The 21,091-nt window shown below is 42.8% G+C and overlaps 1 protein-coding gene across 1 annotated transcript in view; it reads left to right on the top strand.

Annotated features, from left to right (window-relative positions):
* The first annotated feature begins 14 nt into the window (after positions 1-14).
* The window catches only part of PRORP (protein only RNase P catalytic subunit), a 46,714-nt gene continuing 25,637 nt past the window's right edge, over positions 15-21,091 (top strand). The window contains exons 1-5 of the mRNA XM_083614923.1: positions 15-249; positions 1,625-2,982; positions 3,359-3,406; positions 5,470-5,602; positions 15,218-15,325. Coding sequence (XP_083471049.1) covers positions 1,991-2,982; positions 3,359-3,406; positions 5,470-5,602; positions 15,218-15,325 — 1,281 coding nt within the window. The 5' untranslated portion in view covers positions 15-249; positions 1,625-1,990. The remainder of the gene's footprint in view (positions 250-1,624; positions 2,983-3,358; positions 3,407-5,469; positions 5,603-15,217; positions 15,326-21,091) is intronic.

Genomic DNA, 21,091 nt, shown 5'->3' on the forward strand with positions numbered 1-21,091 from the left:
AGAAGAGCTCCCTTAAGTAACATGGCTACCGCAAGCGCTCGTCGTTAATTGATTCCTGGAGACCCGCGTGCTCGTCAGCCGACTTCAATGCAGCACTCCAATTGGCTGAAGGCTCTGAGGGAAAAAAGCTTGAGGAAGCTACCGCTGCGCTTGCCGCTGCATGGCGTTTTCTTGACCAGAGATAGGTCTGCCATGCTGAGTTAATGCCTTCCGTGCGATGAAGAAGGGCCGCGTTGATCACGTAACTAGGTCGGTTGGGTGGAAAAGGCCGGTAGTGTCTTGAAGAAGCTGCTGCGGGAGGCGGTGCAGAGGGTTTGCGGCTCACATAGACTACAATTCCCAGCATGCCATGTGCTTAGTTATCTCGGGTGCCTAGACTAGAGCTTTCACTGTACTGCAGCTTGGGAGTTGTCGTGGCTTGCGGTAATATTGTGTTTGGCTGTTTACACTGAGCATTTTATTTCAGTTCTGTCTTGCCACAAGTATTGAAGGGGAAGGCAAAAGTAGGGCTAAGCCCTGTGATTTAATACTGTATTCATATCACGGATTTTCCCCTCCCAACGTGCATTAGTTCCCCATCTTTTTAGAGACAAATCAAAACAGAAGCATCCAGCTTTTTCTTGTAAGGAACAGAGGATGGAGATTGCAGTTGCTGCTATTCATGAAATTTCTGTAATTATAGGAGAAAATAGATACAGTATTGGATCGGCCGTGTGTTTCTGCTTTTTTCTTACAACAGTGGTCAGTATAAGTAGTAGTACATCTCAAGGCTTTTCACCTTCTGGTGAATCCAGAAATGTAGTCACCTGTGTTCTTTCATCATGGCTTTGTGTAACAGTAAAACTCCATAGCAGGAAATTAAGCTTGTGGACCTTAGTGGCTTGGGGTCAAGCATGACAGCAGACACACTACATTCAGACATAAAGATGATTTAGTGCTATGTGAACGAACTAGCCCTCTCATTTCCTTCTGCAGCATAACCATGAGGCGATCAGGAGCCTCTGGTTTGGTTTTGAATAGCAGTTTGTTGTTTTGTTCAAACTGGAGCAAATTTTAGTAGTTTAAACTATGGTTTGTTCACATATACCCAAATCAAACCATGGTTTATGATCCTGATTTGTTTGAATGAACCATGGTAAAACATTACCCTGTTCAGACAAAATAACAAAGTGTGGTTGAAAACAGAAGTGGGTGTTTATTATCATGGTCATGTGTGAAGAGAGGGGAGAGCAGGGGTACACAAGCCTGAGGTGTGGTGTCTGCAACTTAGCCACAGTATCTTAAGGGTGAAAAATAATGCCAAACCACTTGAAGGTAGGATTGTGTTGGAAACATAACTTGTGTGTTAACCCTGATGGTTGCCTTTAAGGTAAAGATAGGCAATTCCTTCATGCCAGTTACACAATTCTTCTAATTTTCCATGCCAGTTAAAGACCTTTGTAGAGGATGGTTGGAAGCTGCAGAAAGTAGAAGAAAATGAGTTTTCTATTTAGGGATTGAGAAAAAGAAACACTAGTAGATAGGAGCAATTTTGGCCAGAAGTTGCAATTGTGTATATTGTTTCATTTTGGAGGGGGGTATTGATTTTTTTGTTCTTATTATTTGCTTTTATGTTTCTTGACAGGATTTGAATGAAAATCTCACATTGTGCTTATTACTTCAGTGTGTAGATATAGCAACTGAAAGAACATCAAAGATGGGCTGATATCAAGCTATTATTCTTTTTCTTTTTTACATTTGGGGAAAGGGATGCTCTCACTTTGAAATGAGTTTACAGCCTCTCTTTCTGAAGACTACATGAAGGCTGATTCAGTTTAGTGAAACACCTAAATTGACTACTCACTTCTATCCTATCCCATCCCATCCCATCCCACATTTCTCAGTTTTGATAAGGGTTTTAATACACCTCTACTCCACAAACTACACAACTAGGCTGTTCCTTCAGGACTTTATCCTCTCTCCATTGGTGTCATTGTTATTTTTTTGCATCATGGTATTTTTTCACCAAACAAGCAGCTTGAGGCTACTGAAGTCACTGAAGAAAAGTCACATGTTTTATCCCATGCCAAAGCATCAGCAGATGCCCATTGTCTTGGGGTGCTTCATTTTCACCTCATCATATCAGTGTGCAAAACCAGTGGATCCCAAAAGAATTCGTCCAGAAACTACCACATTGAGTTTTAAAGGTAAAGGTGAAGGTATAAGGGAGACCAGAGTGGGGAAAGACTATTCTTCTCCACGCCCTTTCAACCTGTTTGCTGCTGGAGCATCGAAGAGGAGATCAGGGCCCCGTGAAGCCATTGAAGATTCAGAGCGCTCCATCCTTTCGAGGCGAATAACACTTCATCCTCCAGAAAAACCTTTGAGTGCTGGTGAATGGGAAGAGCTGAAGGGACAATTTGAGGGACTGAGAAAGTTTGAAGTGCTTATGTTTGAGCAAATGATAGCTTGCAACAGCCCCATCGACGTGGCCAAATCCTTATTGGCTGCAGTGGCTAAACGAGAGGGAGATATTCAATACAGTATTTTGCTGAAGTACTTGTGCCTGTGTGTCTCTCAGGGGTGCACGGAGGAGATTTACGATGTCCATGACATTCTGAAAGCCAGATTTAAGACTTTAGAAACATCGGGTTATGGTCTTCTCATCAGAGGTCTGAGTGGTACACCACGCTGGAGGGAGGCCTTGTCGCTTCTGGAGGAGTTAAAAAAAGTCATGACCCCTTCAAAATCTAACTATGGAGACTGCATCAGGGGGGCCCTTCTTAACCGGGAAATAAATCTTGCATGCGAACTGTTTCATGAGATGCTAGCTAAGGACCTGGTGCCAAACCTGGATACCTTACAGATTTTCTTCGACACTGGCAGAAGTGTGAAGGATGACATTTTGAAAACCGAACTCATGCACATCCTCTCCTACTTAAGAGATAATCAAGTATATCCTGGGGAAGCTTTAATGCAGAGCATAAAGCAGTGGTTTGAAAGGTAAGTTTGTCCTGTTGCAGGTAACTGGCTGATCTGTTTCAGCCAGACTTGCCTGGAGACAATTTCAAATCATACAAGCTTCAGAATCTGATTACTCTAAGCAACTGTTAACCTTTGGCAATTGTCTCTAGCTGACAGGGAGGTGGTGGAAGAGGTTCCCTGGCCTGGCCTTGCTTGCTTCTGCCTTCCCTTGAGGCAGATGGCTCTTAATAAAGACCATGTTCTTTAAAAGTCCCAAATGTTCAAAATACTTTACTGACAAGTAAGTACGCATAGAATTGTTGCCTTAGTTTGGAACTAGTCACAAGAGGTGCATCTTTTGGACTGTGATTAAATTTATAATATCATATTCTAATTTTTGTGCAATTTTTTGTAGTATTCCAGGAGAAAACTGGAAAGGAAGCTTAACTACCATCAAACATAGGTAAACATTTTTTTTAATCTTGAAGCGCTATTTAATAATCTTGCTTATCACTACTTTGATCAAAGATTTTCAGCCCTGGCTTAAAGTGTTGTTGTTTTTTAATTGTTTCTGACAATTTGGGCATATATAAATTTGTACAGGGGAATTTAGTGGCTGCTCCACCCCCATTGTTCTGCCCGAACACTGATGAGGTCCAGCTCTGTGGACCTTCTGGCGGTTCCCTCACTGCGAGAAGTGAGGTTACAAGGAACCAGGCAGAGGGCCTTCTCGGTAGTGGGACCCGCCCTGTGAAATGCCCTCCCATCAGATGTCAAGGAAATAAAGAACTATCTGACTTTTAGAAGAGATCTGACGGCAGCCCCGTTTAGAGAAGTTTTTAATGTTAGATATTTTATCGCTTTATTATTATTATTCTGTTGAGAGCTGCCCAGCGTGGCTGGGGAAACCCAGCCAGATGGTTGGGGTATAATAAATGATGATGGTGATGATGCAATCCTGTACCCAGTTATGTGAGAGTAAATCTCATTTAATTCAATGAGACTTACTTCTGAAAAGACATGTATAGGATTGTGCTTTAAATTGAATGGTGAAATCACACAGAAATGTGTAAGTTCAGTAACCACCAAAAGAAAAGGTTAAATTGTTGCAATTATTTTATCATATGTTTAATTATTGAATGTCCTGAGGATTCCTGCTGAATTCAAGTGAGTGAAAATAGCACAGTGTGTAATAGGAGTAGAAGTGGAGACAAATTAGAGAAGAATACATTGCTGTAAAGGAAAAATCAGAAGAACATTTTCCAACTGCTGTAAACTACATACAGTGGCAGACTTCTTCATGCATTACATAGTATATGGAGGTTTCAATTGTTTTCTGGTCCTCAGTCTGTGGTGACAAGTAAAATCATACCCCATCATTCTTGAGTTCAGTCACCTGAACAGTGGAGAAGACACTGCTTTCCTCCCCTCACGGCACTGGTTTCAAACTCCTCTGCCCAGGACTGCAGTGGGGAATAAAATACTACTACAGTTCCTGCATAAATCAGCTGAGGAGTTTGTGGAGAGAAAAGCCTCTATGTCTGTGTTATTTGCTACACTCTGGGTAATGTAGCCCCAACAGCCAAAGAAAGGTTCACCACCCTGCCTTATAGTGTCCTATAGTTTTGTATACCTCTGCCATTCCCTTATTTTTGCTATTCTGGTCATTCTTCCATCCCACCCCAAAAAAGGTCTAGATCAGAGCTTCCCAAACTTGGATCTCCAGCTGTTTTTGGGCTACAACTCCCATCATCCCTAGCTAGCAGGACAAGTGGTCAGGGATGATGGGAATTGTAGTCCAAAAACTGCTGGAGACCCAAGTTTGGGAAACCCTGGTCTAGATTTTTGAAGCTTTAGTTCAATAAAAACTGCATGTATGGCTTGGTGCCACAGCAATATCTGCTAACAGGAGGTGTGATGAATAAATGAACTCTCTAATCGTAAAATCTTCATTTTTATATACTCCATCTAACTGTTGGGCAAGGCAGCGTGTGGCCTTTTTGTTTGGTGTACCCATGGTTTAGCTTACCTGAACAAGCCTTGGGCTCATGTGCTTCCTCCTCTCCTCATCTAGCACACCTGTGAGGATGACATTTGGTGTTTTCATTTCTATTTTCAGCCACAAATTAGCATTATTTCTGAACTTAGACACCTGTGGTCTTAACCACAGTCTACTGCTGTAGTGGGGAACCTGTGGTCCTGCAGATGTTGTAGGACTCCTACTCCTATCAGCCCTAGATAGCATGGTCCGTGGGCAGGGATAATGAGCTGTAGTCTAACAACACTAGGAGACCTTTGTACTAAACTAAACCATAGCTTAGCATTACATCTGAACAAGGATCCAACATGGTCCTGCAAGTTTTGGATCAAGACATGAATAAATGCACCTTTTAATTTAATTTAATTTTTGCAATTTTTTGGTATATAGCATTTTTCTTCAATCATTGTTTGAAGAAAAATCAGGTTTACTTTGCAGATAATTTTATAAGCTGCTGATAACTGTCTGTGGCTTGATTGATATTGCAGTGGGCAGTGCCCATCTTGTAATCAGTCCTTGGAAAGTATTAACCTGAGTCCAGAAGAATACAGCACTCTCAAGGAAAGAATAATAAAGGATGTGATACAAGGGACTGATACATTTAGGAAAACAACCCCCCAGGTGAGTTGCAAGGAAACCAATATTTTTATGCTGATTTGCTTATAAGAAATGATGTATTTGCCTATAACCCTGCTATAATGCTGCCGCCACAGTGGCAGAACAGCATGCTCTATTAGACGCACCGGACCATAAGACGCACCTAGTTTTTAGGGGAGGAAAACAAGAAATAAGAAAGCAACGCAAAGCATCCTGAGCTAAGAGGGAGCGCTCCTCCATCTTCGCTCAGGAGGCTTTGCAGGGCTATCCCTGAAGCCAGGAGAGCAAGTGGGTTCGGTGTGCACCAATCCCTCTTGCCCTCCTGGCTGCAGCGAAAGCAAGCCTACTGACTTCCCCCCCACCTCCCGCAAGAGCCGCGCGCTCTTTAAAGGGAGCGCGGCTCTTGGGGGCTTTTGCGGGAGCTGGGGGAAGAGACAGAGCCATGCACTTTCCCTCCTTGGGGAAAAGCCCCGAAGAGCCGCACACACACTCCACGCGGCTCTTTAAAGGGAGCGCTGAGCAGAGCCTCCCGCCTGCATTCGCTCCATAAGATGCACACACATCTCCTTTTACTTTATAGGAGAGGAAAAGTGCGTCTTATAGAGCGAAAAATACAGTATTTTGTTTATGTAGCTCTTGATAGGTCCCATCCTACCTAATTGCTGCAATAGCAAGCCCAAATAATATAATAATAGTCCTCAAAAGTTGTGCTTAATTTATGACTAATTCAGAATAACAGAATAAAGAATAAGCTACATCGTTAGCATGTGAATCATTGGTGGCCGCCAGATTAGATGTTTTTAAACTGGCACCCACGGTATGTACATATTTGAGGCCATTTCCTTTGGACTGGTATCTACTTTTAGTATCATAAATCCTCAGCTGTAAACAAAACTATTGAAAAATGTAATCTGGACCTATTTATAGGTCCTCCGTGAGCAGACATTCCATCCTGCCTGTGATGAGTCTGCTTCTGCCCATGAATTCGTTTGTTCCATTTTTAATAAATCATGCCACAGTTTAGAAAGTATGCCATGTTAAAAGCACCATCTCTAGAATTAATAATTCAAATACTTGTATTGTTTACCTCCTTGGAATGTAAACGGGCCACTGGATGGCGCTCGTGTTACATCTTGGATATGACGCTAGAGACAAAAAATATTAACGGAGATCAGAGATTGTGGAAGATGCATAACTTGTATTATTTCCCTTTCTTCTGCCCCAGTCTTTAAAGTATCAGTTACTAATGGATCAGGGCATTTCTTTCAGGATCACATTCGTGGAGTTGTGCCGTTTACAAATTCTTCACTCTTCTACAAAAGGAACAGCACAGCAATGCTGTGATTTCTAAAGTAGGAATCCTTCTAATGTGAAATATGCTGTTACAGTTGCACCTCAGCTCCCGAATGCCTTGGGAGTTCAATGTTCCGGCTCCCAAACAATCAAAAACCGGAAGTGAGTGTTCCAGTTTTTGAATGTTCTTTTGGAAGCTGAATGTCCAACGGGGCTTCCGCGGCTTCCGATTGGCTGCAGGCTTTGGTTTCCGAATGTTTTGGAAGTTGAATGGACTTCCGGAATGGAATCCGTTTGACTTCTGAGGTACAACTGTATTTCTGATTTAGGGAATTTGCTGCTCTTTAAACTAGTTGTAGCAACGTAGTTCAATGAGGCCGCTTCCTATGTTAGTACCAACTATGGGCTGAGCAAACTCCCAGTTCAAATCGTGCCTCGTCCATGAGATAATCTTGACAGCCTTAGGCAAATTCTTTTTCTTATTTTAATCTCTGTTTAAGTTCACTTTGTGCCGTGTTGGCTAATAATAGTGGCTTCCCTAGTGGGGCTTTTATCAGAAATAATGAGGAGGTGTGTTTGGGACCAGACGGGGGGTGGGGGTGGAATCCATAGTTGGATTTAACTTTTGAATTCAGCCCAGGCCTCCCGATCATGGTTTGTTGGGGAGAAACAAACCACAAGTACTGGTTTGGCTGCAACACCGAATTAGCCGTTTGATTGTTTTTTTCCCTGCTCCAGAAAGAGAGGAGCAAAGTGCTCAAAGTGTGTGGTCACCATAATGCAGGGCATGTACAATCTAATTTTGCTAACTGTGTTTCATGGCTAGCATTGTTTCCAAATGCAGTCATCATTATTTCCATTAATAGTGTGTTTTACTGTACAAATGAGAGTGTGTGCAAGTGTGCAGCTCCTCTGTATGTACCACTTAACAGTTTTTTAGCTATCAGTGACAGAAAAACACACATGTTTTTGTGTTAAACATGTCTGTCTCAAAATCCCAAGAGCCTCTTCATTTCCTGACCTGTTCCTCACATGTTCAGGAACAGGAAATGATGGGGTTTTAGGGGATTGGAGATGTTTGATAAGGAAAGTTATTTTGCTGCAGTGGCCAAGAGTAGATTGACTAGTGTTGATGCTGGTTACGGGGCTATTTTTTCTGTCAGGCCTTTCTGTTGATGTTAACTCTTTAAGCCCTTAACAGTTTAACCTTGGTACAGTGGTACCTCGGGTTACATACGCTTCAGGTTACAGACGCTTCAGGTTACAGACTCCGCTAACCCAGAAGTAGTACCTTGGGTTAAGAACTTTGCTTCAGGATGAGAACAGAAATCGTGCTCCGGTGGTGTGGCGGCAGCTGGAGGCCCCATTAGCTAAAGTGGTGCTTCAGGTTAAGAACAGTTTCAGGTTAAGAACGGACCTCCGGAACGAATTAAGTACTTAACCCGAGGTACCACTGTATTTTAAAGTCTTCTGTATGTTTCTCTTGATATGCTATTGTCATAATTTGAGGGCCTACTCCAGATCTCTTGAACATGTTGGGCAAGGCTGGTATTAACTAGGATTAGGGGAGAGGTGAGCGCTGCACCCCAAAGTCGAATTTGACTGGACTTAACCATCCAGGGGTCCTTTGCCTTTTTTCCTTTAGCCACCCTATGAAAAGTCTTGCCAGGCACAATGTTTCAGGACCTATCCTTATAGTGCTACAAGCCATTCCTAAAGATGCAGCTTTTTTAAAAGGCCCTAAGCTGCACTCATTTGTTCACTTTGTGTTTTATTTTGACAAGAGTTTGGAATTGTTAAATTTGTATTTAGTTTTATGGTAATACTTTGACATTGTGATTGGTTTTGAGTCGGGGGTTGTTTTTGCTTTGTGTTGTCTTGCTATTTTAATTGTTAGCCACCTTGAGTTTTTTTGGAAAGCTAGGCAAGATTGAAAATTTAAATCAATCAATCAATCTGCCTGAAAGGAAGGGGGTGTATATGTATATGTACAGTGATACCTCGGGTTACATACGCTTCAGGTTACAGACTCCGCTAACCCAGAAATAGTACCTCGGGTTAAGAACTTTGTTTCAGGATGAGAACAGAAATCGCGTGGCGGCAGCACAGCAGCAGCGGGAGGCCCCATTAGCTAAAGTGGTACTTCAGGTTAAGAACAGTTTCAGGTTAAGAACGGACCTCCAGAATGAATTAAGTACGTAACCAGAGGTACCACTGTATATGTATGGACATGGGTGGCACTGTGGTCTAAACCACTGAGGTTTGAATCCATGTCATGGGATGAGCTCCCATTGCTCTGCCCCGGCTTCTGCCAATCTAGCATTTTGAAAGCACACTAGTGCAAGTAGAAAAAAAGGTGCCGCTGTGGCAGGAAGGTAAATGGCGTTTCCGTGTGCTCTGGCACTTGTCATGGTCTTCCATTGCACCAGAAGCAGTTTAGTCATGCTGTCCACATGACCCAGAAAGCTCTCTGTGGACAAACGCCGGCTCCCTTGGCCTGAAAAGCACCCCATAATCACCTTTGACTGGACTCAACCGTCCATGGGTCCTTTACCTTTTACCTGTGTATATGCATTTATAGATATAATTTTAATGTGTGGCTCAAGAAACTTGAGCTTCAATGGCAGTAGTAGAATCATAGAATTGTCAAATTGGAAGGGACCACGCAGGTCATCTAGTCCAACCCCCTTCAATGCAGCATTTTTTTGCCCAAGGTGGGGCTCAAACCCACAACCCTGAGATTAAGAGTCTCATACTCTACCAACTGAGCCATCCCAGTAGTAGAAAGAGAGTTCTTCATGAAAAGAGTCGTTATTAATGAAATTGGCTGCCACAAGATATGGCGGCAGCTACATACGCACAGGTGGGATAAAGTGGGGTGGGATAAGTTTTATGGGGGATAGGTCTGTCCAGTAGATAAATAAAACCTCCATTATCAGGAGCAGTATGCCACTGAATTCTCATTGCTAAGTGGCAAACTGTAGGGAAGTCCTGTGTCATCCTTTCCAGGAGGATATGACTGGCCGCTGTTGGGAGTGAAATGCTGGACTAGATCAGCCTTTTGTCTGGGTCAGTAGGACTGTTCTTATGCACATGCATCTATAATTAGCAGGCCACTAAAGGGAGAGAACCTATGGGTTTGTTATGTTGGTGGGTTGATCATCGGGTCCCTGCCAACTCTATGATTCTATAATTTGATGATTGCTAAAAGTGAATTATTATTTTGAGTAATTATTTGGCTTGTGCTACAAATTTTGGGAATTTACCATTATTAGAAATGGCCGGAGTTTTTAACACAAAGCTGGGGCTTTTCTGGAAGGGATTTGTTGTGGGAACAGCTTTAGTCTTAGCCTTGATAATAGAATGTTTGTTTTGAGGCAAGTATTGGATGTTTGGGGAGATTCCATTTCTCACTAATAATAGCTCTTGCAGCAGCTGCCTGAGATCAGATGTAGATAGAGAAAGGCATCTGTTCCGTTAATGTTTTATTATTATTATTAAGGCATATTTGCACGTATCCTTGCCCAAATTATATGTTATGATGTAGTGACTGAGATGCCTGCAGTCTCAAGAGGTTGTGTCAGTGACGTTGCTCTTAATTTTAACTTATTTTAATAGGAAAAGCAGTGTTTGCTACAGCACAGGGCCTTTTAACTGAAATAACATCCTGATTGTAGGCTTATTAAAAGACGTAAAGAATGCTGGACAACAGGGGAAACTTCACTGAGCTGTTCAGGAATTAGCGTGGTATCCATTTAAGACTGAATTTTTCAGTTCCTGTGTAACATAATTTCTAAATCTTCCTGCTGCTGGGAACTGATGTGCATGCTTACTGTGGAAAATGACTTAAAACCCTTGTTTCAAAGAAACATTGATGTAAAAAAACCCCTAGAATACTAGCTCCCTGAAATGCAACTTCAATTCCCATATCTCAAGAAACGTATAAATTACTGTTTCCATTATGGCAGAGAAGGCTGCTGGCTCTTCCTGGGCTTGAGAGGATAAGTAGTTTTATGGACGCCGTTATGGAACGGTTGGTTACTAATTTTTCATACTCAGTGAGGTGATCTGCATCTGTGATCAGGTGGATGTACACGAGGCCCTTTCTTATGAAGCCACAGTGAGTCACTGAAGACACGGGGCTGGCATTCCCCTCCCTAATCAGTCACACAGTCATCCAATTCAGGTATTTTTCTTTCTGAAACCAGTTTGTGAAACCAAGTGTAAATGAATGGGTGATTGTCGCCTGTGGAATTCTTCTTTTGTGCCACCATGTGCGTTAGAGAAGCACCGGTAAAGACATCAGAGATACCACTGCTGTACGCTCTCTCACTTCCTCTGAGCTCAACAGAGTCCGACTGAGACCAGCAAGCAGAGTTTCCAGGTAGACAGCTGGAATCATGCCTTAATCGCTGTCCTTTCCAGATATTTGTTGTTTACTTGTTACTCTTAGTGGAATGCACCAGTGCACACCTGTGGTCGACTGACTCTTCGAAGCTACTCAGTCAGCCCTATTACTTATCACAAGAAGGAAATAACTAGATGAATTTGACTGTAATGGTAGCTAATTATCACCTTTCAGCCATTTGTTAGTTAGCCAAAGAGCTGCAGTGACAGTTTAATGATTCATTAACTCAATTCTATTTCCACCCCCCCCCCCTTCTCATCTCATTGTTCGGCTCAAGCTCTAATTTCATTTCACTTAATTAATTTTAGTCTAATTTGGTTGAGTGGTGTTTGGAGAGAGAAAAAGTTCACAGAAAAATTTAATTTCCTGCTTCTGAAGGATGTGCCAAAATATTTCTACCAAGTGATTGAGCCTGTAAAAAAAATCACTCTTCAATGCTGTATTCATAGGGAAACTTTTTAAGGCCTAAATCTGTTGGATTCCACTTCACATTGCATCACATTCTTAACAGCTGCTGGTCATGATGGCTATAATATGCCACTTCCAGGATCCAAGGCCACATCTTTCTGAATGGTTGCTGGGCAACAGCAGTGCCCTCATGTCTTGTTTGTTCTTAAGCACTTTTAAACTAGCTTTGCAAACTGAATGGAAATGCTGTTCGGGTAGCTAAAGTATGTGGGAGTCTTCCTTTCATTTTTGGGTTGCCATTTTGGAGCAATACATCACTTAACCTCCTAACGGCTATCTTTCCCCACACGGAGCTGTCACCTCACCTTGCATACCACAAACTCCATTTTTAGTTCATTTTTTCTGCTCATAGCATACCCAGGTTCCTACCCAATTGCCTTCTTCCTCTCACTCTCCCCTTTTGTGGTCCCCATGTGACCTCCTCTTGGCCTTTCATGAGAGGCAGTTTAGAAAGCTGGCAAAGTAATTATATTATTGATGTGTTCATGTTATAAGTTTGCGAAGGCCCTTTTACAGACGACACTCTTGCATGTAATATAATCCTACATAAAAAACAGCATGGACATGCAGCATTTCCAACATAAGTAAAATCAGTACTGATTTAAAAAATATGAAGGGTGCGAAGCAGAGCATACAAAAGCCAAGTGGCTCATGGAAATCCTCCGAATTAAGCAAGCCTTAGCAGGCCATAATGAGGGGGCCACAACCAACCAACCAAAATAAAAAAGGCCAGGTTCTCATACTTGAGGTTGTACAGTTTGAGAAACTTGGGAATAGGCCCACTCAGATGACCTGAGCTAGTAGCAGAGTTTATAGGGGAAGTGGTTTTCATATGTCTCAGAAGTGGCACTGATGAGGGAAATTCTGTACAGGGTTGCAGCTGGTGCAAGAGCGAGAAACTTGCAAACACTGACTAGATATTTTTTGGTAGAATGGTTGGCAATACTATTGGGGTCAGAATGGGAAGTGTTTATGGTGCATCGGCAGGGCTTGTCCCTAGGTGTAAACTTATTGGTAACAAGCCGTAGCAGATTCCCCTGAGGTGAAAAAAAAAGAAAGTATTAGCATGTCAGTTCTGCTTTCCTTTTGTGCTGCAGAAGTGTCTAGGGTAATTAGAAGGCTTTGGTGATATGCGCGAGTTGACAGGGTTCATTTCGGGAAATGCACCTGCAGTAACCCCTGAGAGGCAGTTTGAGTAACAAAAGCAATAGGGAGTTCCCAGAAGACGTGCTGTCAGGTATTTTGAAAAAAAAAAAAGAAGCAGCAAGAACAGGATTCGAAATGTAGGTTTTAAAAATGTAATGTGGAGGTAGTGACTAACGTCGGTGACTAATGTCAAACGTTGGAACAAAGTGCACTGTCACATGTATTATTGATAAGACTGAGAGAACTGGGTTTACTCAAGATCTGCTGGTTGTTGCGTTGTAGGGCAAAAACGAAAAGAAAATCCTAGCCACCCCAAGTAGTTTGCTTTGCCATCCTGCAATTCTCAGTTGATTTCAGTAACAGGTAGGTAGCCGTGTTGGTCTGCCATAGTCAAAACAAAATATTTTTTCCCCCTTCTAGTAGCATCTTAGAGACCAACTAAGTTTCAGTTACAGATAGGTAGCCGTGTTGGTCTGCCATAGTCAAAACAAAAAATTTTTTTTTCCTTCCAGTAGCACCTTAAAGACCAACTAAGTTAGTTCTTGGTATGAGCTTTCGTGTGTATCTGAAGAAGTGTGCATGCACACGAAAGCTCATACCAAGAACTAACTTAGTTGGTCTTTAAGGTGCTACTGGAAGGAAATTTTTTTTTGTTTTGACCAACTAAGTTTGTTATTGGTATGAGCTTTTGTGTGCATGCACACTTCTTCAGAATGCACACGAAAGCTCATACCAATAACAAACTTAGTTGGTCTCTAAGGTGCTACTGGAAAGATTTTTTAAAAATTTGATTTCAGTAGTTTTACTTCATCCGCATCCTACCTGATTGAAAGTGGAACTGTAGGCTGCAATTTAGATACACTTGCTTGGGAGTCAGTGCCAGTGAATTCATTGGGGTTTACTTCTGAGTAGACATGTATAGGATTGTATTGTTACCCCCCACTCGGTCCATTTTGTGTTCTTTGATTCTTTGCACACTGGTGAACTTTCCCCTTCAAAATCATGCGTGTCAATCAAAATGTCCTTTTGTTTCAGGTAATTGAATGAGAAGCCAAAAGAGCTCGGGGTTTTCTGTCCTAGGTGTGCAGCATAGCTGGATCATCTTGTTAACTATATGTTAAGTACTATTGGTACTATTTTGCTCACTAAAATAATTTATGCACAGCAAAAGGTTTGGATAATTTCTTCAGACTCCTCTATGAAATTCAGGCCTCTGACTTTACTGCTTCCCTGTCCTGCAGTACACCTAGCCCAAAACGTGCTCCTGTATTTCCTTTTTTTAAAAAAATAATTTTTATTAACAGGCCAATCACATCACATTATCCAAATCACATACATGCTCCTGTATTTCCACATCCTCCAGACCTTCCTGCCCATGGGCCCTGTGTGATGTTCCTTTTTCTATGCTTTCATTTTGGATTGTGCTTTCTTCTGCAGCGACTGCAAAAGAACTAGTAGAGGAAGTTGTTGTTTCTTGGTTGCCCGCTGAGAGGCAGCTGCTACTTGCTATGAGAGAGGTTTTACTCAGATTACCAGGAATTGAGAAGGGTTGGGAAAACCACAGTTTCCCAGTTACATTTCTGCAAACTCTGGAAGTAATGGATTAAAACAGCACACATGGATAACTCAACCCACAGTGGATTGGTGACATCGCTCAGAGTAGTTTTTCAGATATGTCTGTACCACTTCATGGAGTTCTAAAAATAATTTGATAGGCTTGATTGGCACCTCCATCCTAAATATGGCAGAAATTAGTTTATAAACATGTATGTTTAGGCCTAAAGAGAACAAATAAGCTGTGTAGCTACTGCAGGTGTAAAAAATAAAATTTACAGGATATGTTCCTATCAACTGTTTAGAGTCGGGGCTAATGTGTACTCAGTAATTAAGAAAAAAATCAATTCCATGCTCAGGTATCCTTGTATTGTGCCAAGAAAAGTGGATTTCTGAAACTTATATGCAAATTAGCATACATTAATTTTCAGTTTTTTTATATAGTCTTAGATGAGTGGCAAATAAATATGCAGACTGTAGAAGTTCTCAATTTCTGACTTCCGAATCTTCATAAGATATTGCCCATACACACTGAAGCTTATCATTGCAAGCATAAGGACTAGAAACTGACCTACAGTAAAAAGAGCAATAAAAGAAAGCTTGGTTGCTGAATTCTGTGCCCACTACCAATTTATTTTCTTTCATTGAATATATAAAATCTGGTTGAAAAAAACAAAAATAGCAGGGTATATAATAAGTCAGTTATGTTTCATTGTTGCTTTTCTTTCAACTTCTTGCCCTCTCTCTTTTTCTTCCTTTTTTTTTTTTAGGAACTTGAAGAATTTCAGACATTCGTGAATCAGTGTCCCCCTTTTGATATTGTGATTGATGGACTCAACGTTAGCAGAGTTTACAACAAAGCCATTCCATCTCAAACTGTAAGTAGCATTCTATCTGTTAAATAACTTCGTGTGTGTAATAGCTATTTTACCGCTTCCAATCATGGTTTAACATTCTGGCTTTTCCTGGAGCCATCAACCATAGTTTCTCATTTTGTCTTAACTGAGAAACTCTGGTTAACTGAATACTTGTTTGTTTACTTCCTAGTGTGTAGGAAGCAGGGAAAGGGGCTGCATTTGCTGCCATAAGGCTCTTTCACACCCTCTTATTATGCTGAAATATGATAACTTGGACATGGCCAGCATGTTAGAATCCATGCACAGAATGCTTACACCATTCTTTATAGAGGACCCCTATTCTAAGTAAAATGTTCAGGGAAATGTTAAAGGGATACCAGGGATGAGGACCAGTAGGAGAAGAATGAATTGACTGCAGACAAGAGTGAGAGAGGTGTTTCCAGATAGGCACAGTCCACTTGCGCACTGTGCTGATCATTGCCACTTCCAACAGGTACCCCCATGCATACAATCAAAGTTTAGTGTGAAATCTGTCATGAGAAGCAGCCACTGGGATGGGAGGACTTCAAGGTCTCTTCTTGACATCAGTTTAGTTAGTGATTGGGTGCAAAAAAAAAAAGAAGCACCTCAGAGGTGAGGTACCTTTTTAAAATCATGAGTGTCTAGAGTTCTTGTTGCCACTTTTTTTGCATAGTGGATGCTGTCCCTCTAGCTCTATACAGTCTTTGGACAAAAACATCCATTGCCATGGGAATTGCTTTTTTAGCTTGTGGTTGTTTGACAGGGTGATCTCTTAACAGCTTTTGACAGAAATCGTACAGCTTTTGCATCTGGCAGAGTATTAACTGAGGCTGTGGTGGTGCACAAAAGCCTTATCAGAAACATGGCGTAATGGTCTTGCTATTACTCTCCTTAACCCTGTAACGTATCTTTCCTGGTTTTTTCATATCTGTGGCTAAGTCACTAACTATTGGCTGGTGGAAGCAGGGATTTACTTGTTGTCGTGTACTGGTAAGTTGAACAAGTTTTGCAGAAGGTGCAGTGAGAACTCAGTATGGTTTCTGATAACTGGCAGCTCAGCCCTGGTGTAAGGAGAAGAAGCTCAGAGTTGATATGAGGAACAGTGGTGAGCCAGTATAGAAACATGCAGTACGTCAATGCAAATCCAAGACATGTGCCAGTTTGTGTCATTGATTGCATACTCATTCGCTGGATCATCATCTTGTTGTGTTGAATGGGCTTGCATGTTCCTGTGACCCTTGTGAGTGAAGCCGTCAGGAGACTCGTACTCCCAGCAGGGTCACCCAAGGCGGTAAGGTCAAAGGGGAGGAGCTAGACAAAGAATGATCCAAAAAGTCCTCAATGGCAGAACAGGTGGAAGATAACAAGCAGTATGTTACAACAGCTGTGAAGGCGGATGAAGGCTGCAGCTGATAAGAATCTACCGGTCATTGTGATTACTCATATCATTGGAATAGAGCCTTACTGCGAAGACTGTGCGTTGGTCAGTGTGCACTGATCTACACACATAAAACAAATTCACGCACAGGTGCCTTCCAAAAACCCATCCCAAATCCAAACACCGTGTATATGAAGGACAATCTTACTTGGCTGCAAATGATCGCCAAAAAAGAAGATTGGTTGCATACATCCCCATGTGCAAAAACACCCTACCAGGGTGTTTCCGCCACCTTTGTTTCAGTTTTGGCAGTTGGATCATTGGGCATCAGGACTAGGAACGTACCTTGGGGTTGGTCAGGCTGGCGCCTGCCAAGAGCACAGACCCAGGGGTGTGTGCAAAAACCACACCTTTTCCACTCTTTCCAAATTGGGCATGCGCTCCCTGGGCCATTGTTCCGCTGCTCTGGGCACCTAGGCAAGGTGTGCAGGATCCTTTGCCAAGGGTGCAAAGGAGCCTAGATACACCTCCAGTCAGGACTATATGAATACACAATGTAAGAACCGAATCACATGGCATGTTCTACATGCAAAGGGGCTACATTCCAAGATTAACTTCTGTGTGCACCCCCCCCAACACAACATGTAGTCAACATTTGGGGTTGATAATAATCGTGGCAAAAATGATAATTTTAGCAGGCATGTGTAACTGAAGAGGAATGCAGCCCAGCAAAAAGGAAGCTATGTACTGTTCTGACTAGAAAAGAAAATCCCTGGTGTCTTCTGCAGAAGCTGCAAAATCATTGTGGTAATCTAACACAACATCCTGTTAGGTCTCCAGATATGTCGCTTTTTAAGTTAAACGAAAGTAATCTCTCACAGGCCTTTAATTTCCACATGAAAAACTCGAATCAGAACGAGTATAAGGGGAAAACATCCTCACCCCACGTTTGTACCTATTGTTTTTGTAAAAAATTTATTCTAAATCTGGAATTGTCAAGCAAACGCATGTAGGAGTTGAATAATAGGAAGGAGATTCTAGATGTGTTTGGAGGAACAAAAAAAACAATCTTACCAGACACATCGATGGAATTCCCAGCTTGGAACGGGAGCACTTTCAGCATGTTATGAGGTAAAACAGAAAGTGTACACACTGTTCTCTTACATGTCCAAGCTAAAGGAAGTGTGGTGTTATCCAGGAGTCATCTCTGTTAATCAGATACTGTGTGTTTTTGTTTTGTTAAACAAATAATTCTGAGAACTCTGAAAGGTCAGTGTCAAAACTTAAGCTACTCCCGCAGGGCCAGGCTGAGTTTGTGGGCAGCCATACCTGATTTCCACACCTGGAGGGTATGTTCTCTAGCTTGGGGTCCCTGAGTTCAGTGGCTTGAGCTGGGCAAACTGGAAGCCGGTGGCTGAATTGTGACAAGCGGAAGGGACTGCTCCACCATCAGAGCAAAGGCAGATGGTCTGACTGATCCCCGCTTGCACCTGGTGACAACCGTGAGATCTAAGCATACAAGATCCGCAGTAGATCTCTGCCCTTGGGCTTCTGCATTCAGGCCCCAGAGTACCCAACAAGCTATCGCACAGGCTGCTGTGATGTAAATGTGAATCACAGAATTATAGACTCATAGAGTTGGAAGGGACCCATTGGGTCATCTAGTCCAACCCCCACAATGCAGGAATATGCACCCATGTGGGGATCAAACCCGTGACCTTGGCATTATCAACACCATGCTCTAACCAGCTGAGCTAACTGGCATGTAATTTGTCTTCAGTAACCAGCCGACGAGACGCTGCCACGGGGCAAGTGAGGAAAAGAGGAACTTCTAGATTAAGTGCCTGCAAGGCAGCATTGGTGAGCTTCACTGTCAGCCTGAACTTTGAGTCCTTTCCTTCCCCTTGTTACTTGCAGTCGCCCAAAAGCTGCACCATTGTAGTCTCCCAGGAGGAATGCAGGGGCTTTCCGCTCCACCCCTGCTTCTGTTGTTGGAAGGATATGGTGGGAAATGCCAGGAATCCCATTTGTATTTTTCCTAAGCGTTAGGGAGGCTTTCTGGTGCAACACTTCCTCCTCTTCCTGTCTTCCTTGCTCTGAGTTTAGAATTGTTCCTCGCTTCGGGGGGGGGGGTGCAGTGCACCCAGAAAAAGGAGAGAGAATGAAGGACTGATATTATGGTGTGCATGTAACACAATTTAAAAACACTCTTCGCTGAGATTAAAACAGACTAAAAGACCTGGGGGGGGGGATACAAAATACGCACAAGGCAAACCTGAACAAAAGGCCACCTTGAGATGTGTATCAGAGGCACGTGATCCTATATTCTCACTTTACATGTTTCAGGGCTGATATTGGAGGCATTTAAAACCAGCTCTAGAGCTGAGACATGACTTGATAAGCAAACAATTCTGAGTAATTCCCATGTGAGTCTAACACTGAGGGATCTGAACAAAAATGCAGCACAGGAAAATAGCGTGTGGATGTGTGTTTGGCAGTTTCAAGACATCAGACAATTTTAGGCCTTGTATTTATTTAATAAGTGCCTTTATTTAATAAGTGGCACACCACTGTAGCAGAAGGGAATACAGTGGTACCTCAGGTTAAGAACTTAATTCAATCTGGAGGTCTGTTCTTAACCTGAAGCACCACTTTAGCTAATGGGGCCTCCTGCTGCCGCCGCGCCGCCGCTGCGCAATTTCTGTTCTCATCCTGAAGCAAAGTTCTTAACCCGAGGTACTGTTTCTGGGTTAGCGGAGTCTGTAACCTGAAGCGTATGTAACCTGAAGCATATGTAACCCGAGGTACCACTGTATTGTGAAGTGATGCTGAGAAGGAAGAAAACTGATAGGTGGGAACTGTGTGTATGCAGAACCAAAATGTGCTACCTGAGGGGGGGAGGGGGGAGACCTCAACCTGGTGGGCAAATGCAATCTTCCAGGTCTCTCTGTCTGGCCTTTCCTCAGGCCACCTCCCCTTCCATGCCACGCTCTTCACTGATTGTGCTCCACCCATTCCTTGAGCACTGTTTGCCTGGCAGGAATGTGTCCTTGAACCATGCTGATAGCTCTTGCTTGCTTGTACAGAGAGGTGTGCGTGTAGAAAAGTCTGAATTGTGTGTGACTTGAATGTAGGATATTGCACAAAGCCTCCACCCACTTTTTCTTCTGGCCCTGCCCATCACTGCTATGTGGCCCCCAGAAGCTTGGTTGTGAGGAAATCTGGCCCTTGGGCTGAAAAAGATTCCCCAACCCTGCCTCAGCACCAACCCTGCCTCAGCTGGTGTAAAGTTGCACCACTGAGGTATAGGAAAGAGCATTAGGATGAGCCCCACCTCTGGGTTGTGCATGTCCCTGCTACAGCTTTTTTCAGCCATTCAGGTTGAAACTTTGCTGACAAAGTGTATTGGGGGAGTTCCACCAGGGCTATCTGTTGTGGGAGTTGCATTTCTGCTGTGGTTTCCACCCAAACCTATTGCACCTCAGCTGCCTAATCTTCCATTTAGGCTTGTCTCACATCAGCAATTGCCATGTTGCATTAGAGGTTTCAATAATTTTGCCTTGCAATGCAAAAGTGGGTAGGGAAAAAACCTTCCAGAAGTAAAGGGTAAATGAGGGACAGGAGGCAGGGATCAAGGAAATGTTCAGATTGATTGCACACTCATCCCTATTGTATTTTGAAATTTAGGAAAATTAGATGCGTAATGTAAAGGTGTCCTGCGGCAACTCAAATATTTCTGTAATGCGTATGTAGGTGGTAGGCAATTGTAGGTCATAAAGCACATTTTGAGTCATGTTTTTTGAACAGCTTTTCTTTTGTGAAGCGTTTGCACTATTTGTAGATGCAGGCTGAAGGCTGAAGAAATGAATGCTTCCCCACACAAGCCAATTTTCTGCTTACAGGGAAAATTCATCAGGGGAGGGTTTCTTCTGACTGTGCTACTTTTCAGCTTGCTAGGAGGGTTTTTGCTTTAGGCAGGGGAGCATTCAGAATGTGTGAAGTGGAACAGTTCACTCTGCAGTGCCCGCCCACTCCCAATTCTGCTGCTTGGCCTACACTCAGGAGAAAGTGGGTGAAACGCATAATCTGCTTATGTCAAGCTTATTTTCTAGGTCACATGAGGCTCAAGCTAGACATAATAGTGGCTGATGCAGGTCTACTGAAATCAAGTATAAGGCAAGCAGGGGGAATCCAGGGACTCATTCTCAGATGGTGATAGGCAAGTGAGTGAGAGGGTTCCCATAGTCTGTCGCCCAAACTCATTTCCCCCCTACACTTAGGCTCTAATACCAGAACTGTGCCCAGTTGTGAGGGAAATTCATTTGGAGGGGGATGGCTGGGGAGAAAGCTGCAGACCTTTGCTTGTGTTTCTAACAGGGCAAGTTAGA

The sequence above is a fragment of the Podarcis filfolensis genome (assembly GCF_964270895.1).
Source record: "Podarcis filfolensis genome assembly, chromosome: 1".
Classification (NCBI taxonomy): Eukaryota; Metazoa; Chordata; class Lepidosauria; order Squamata; family Lacertidae; genus Podarcis; species Podarcis filfolensis.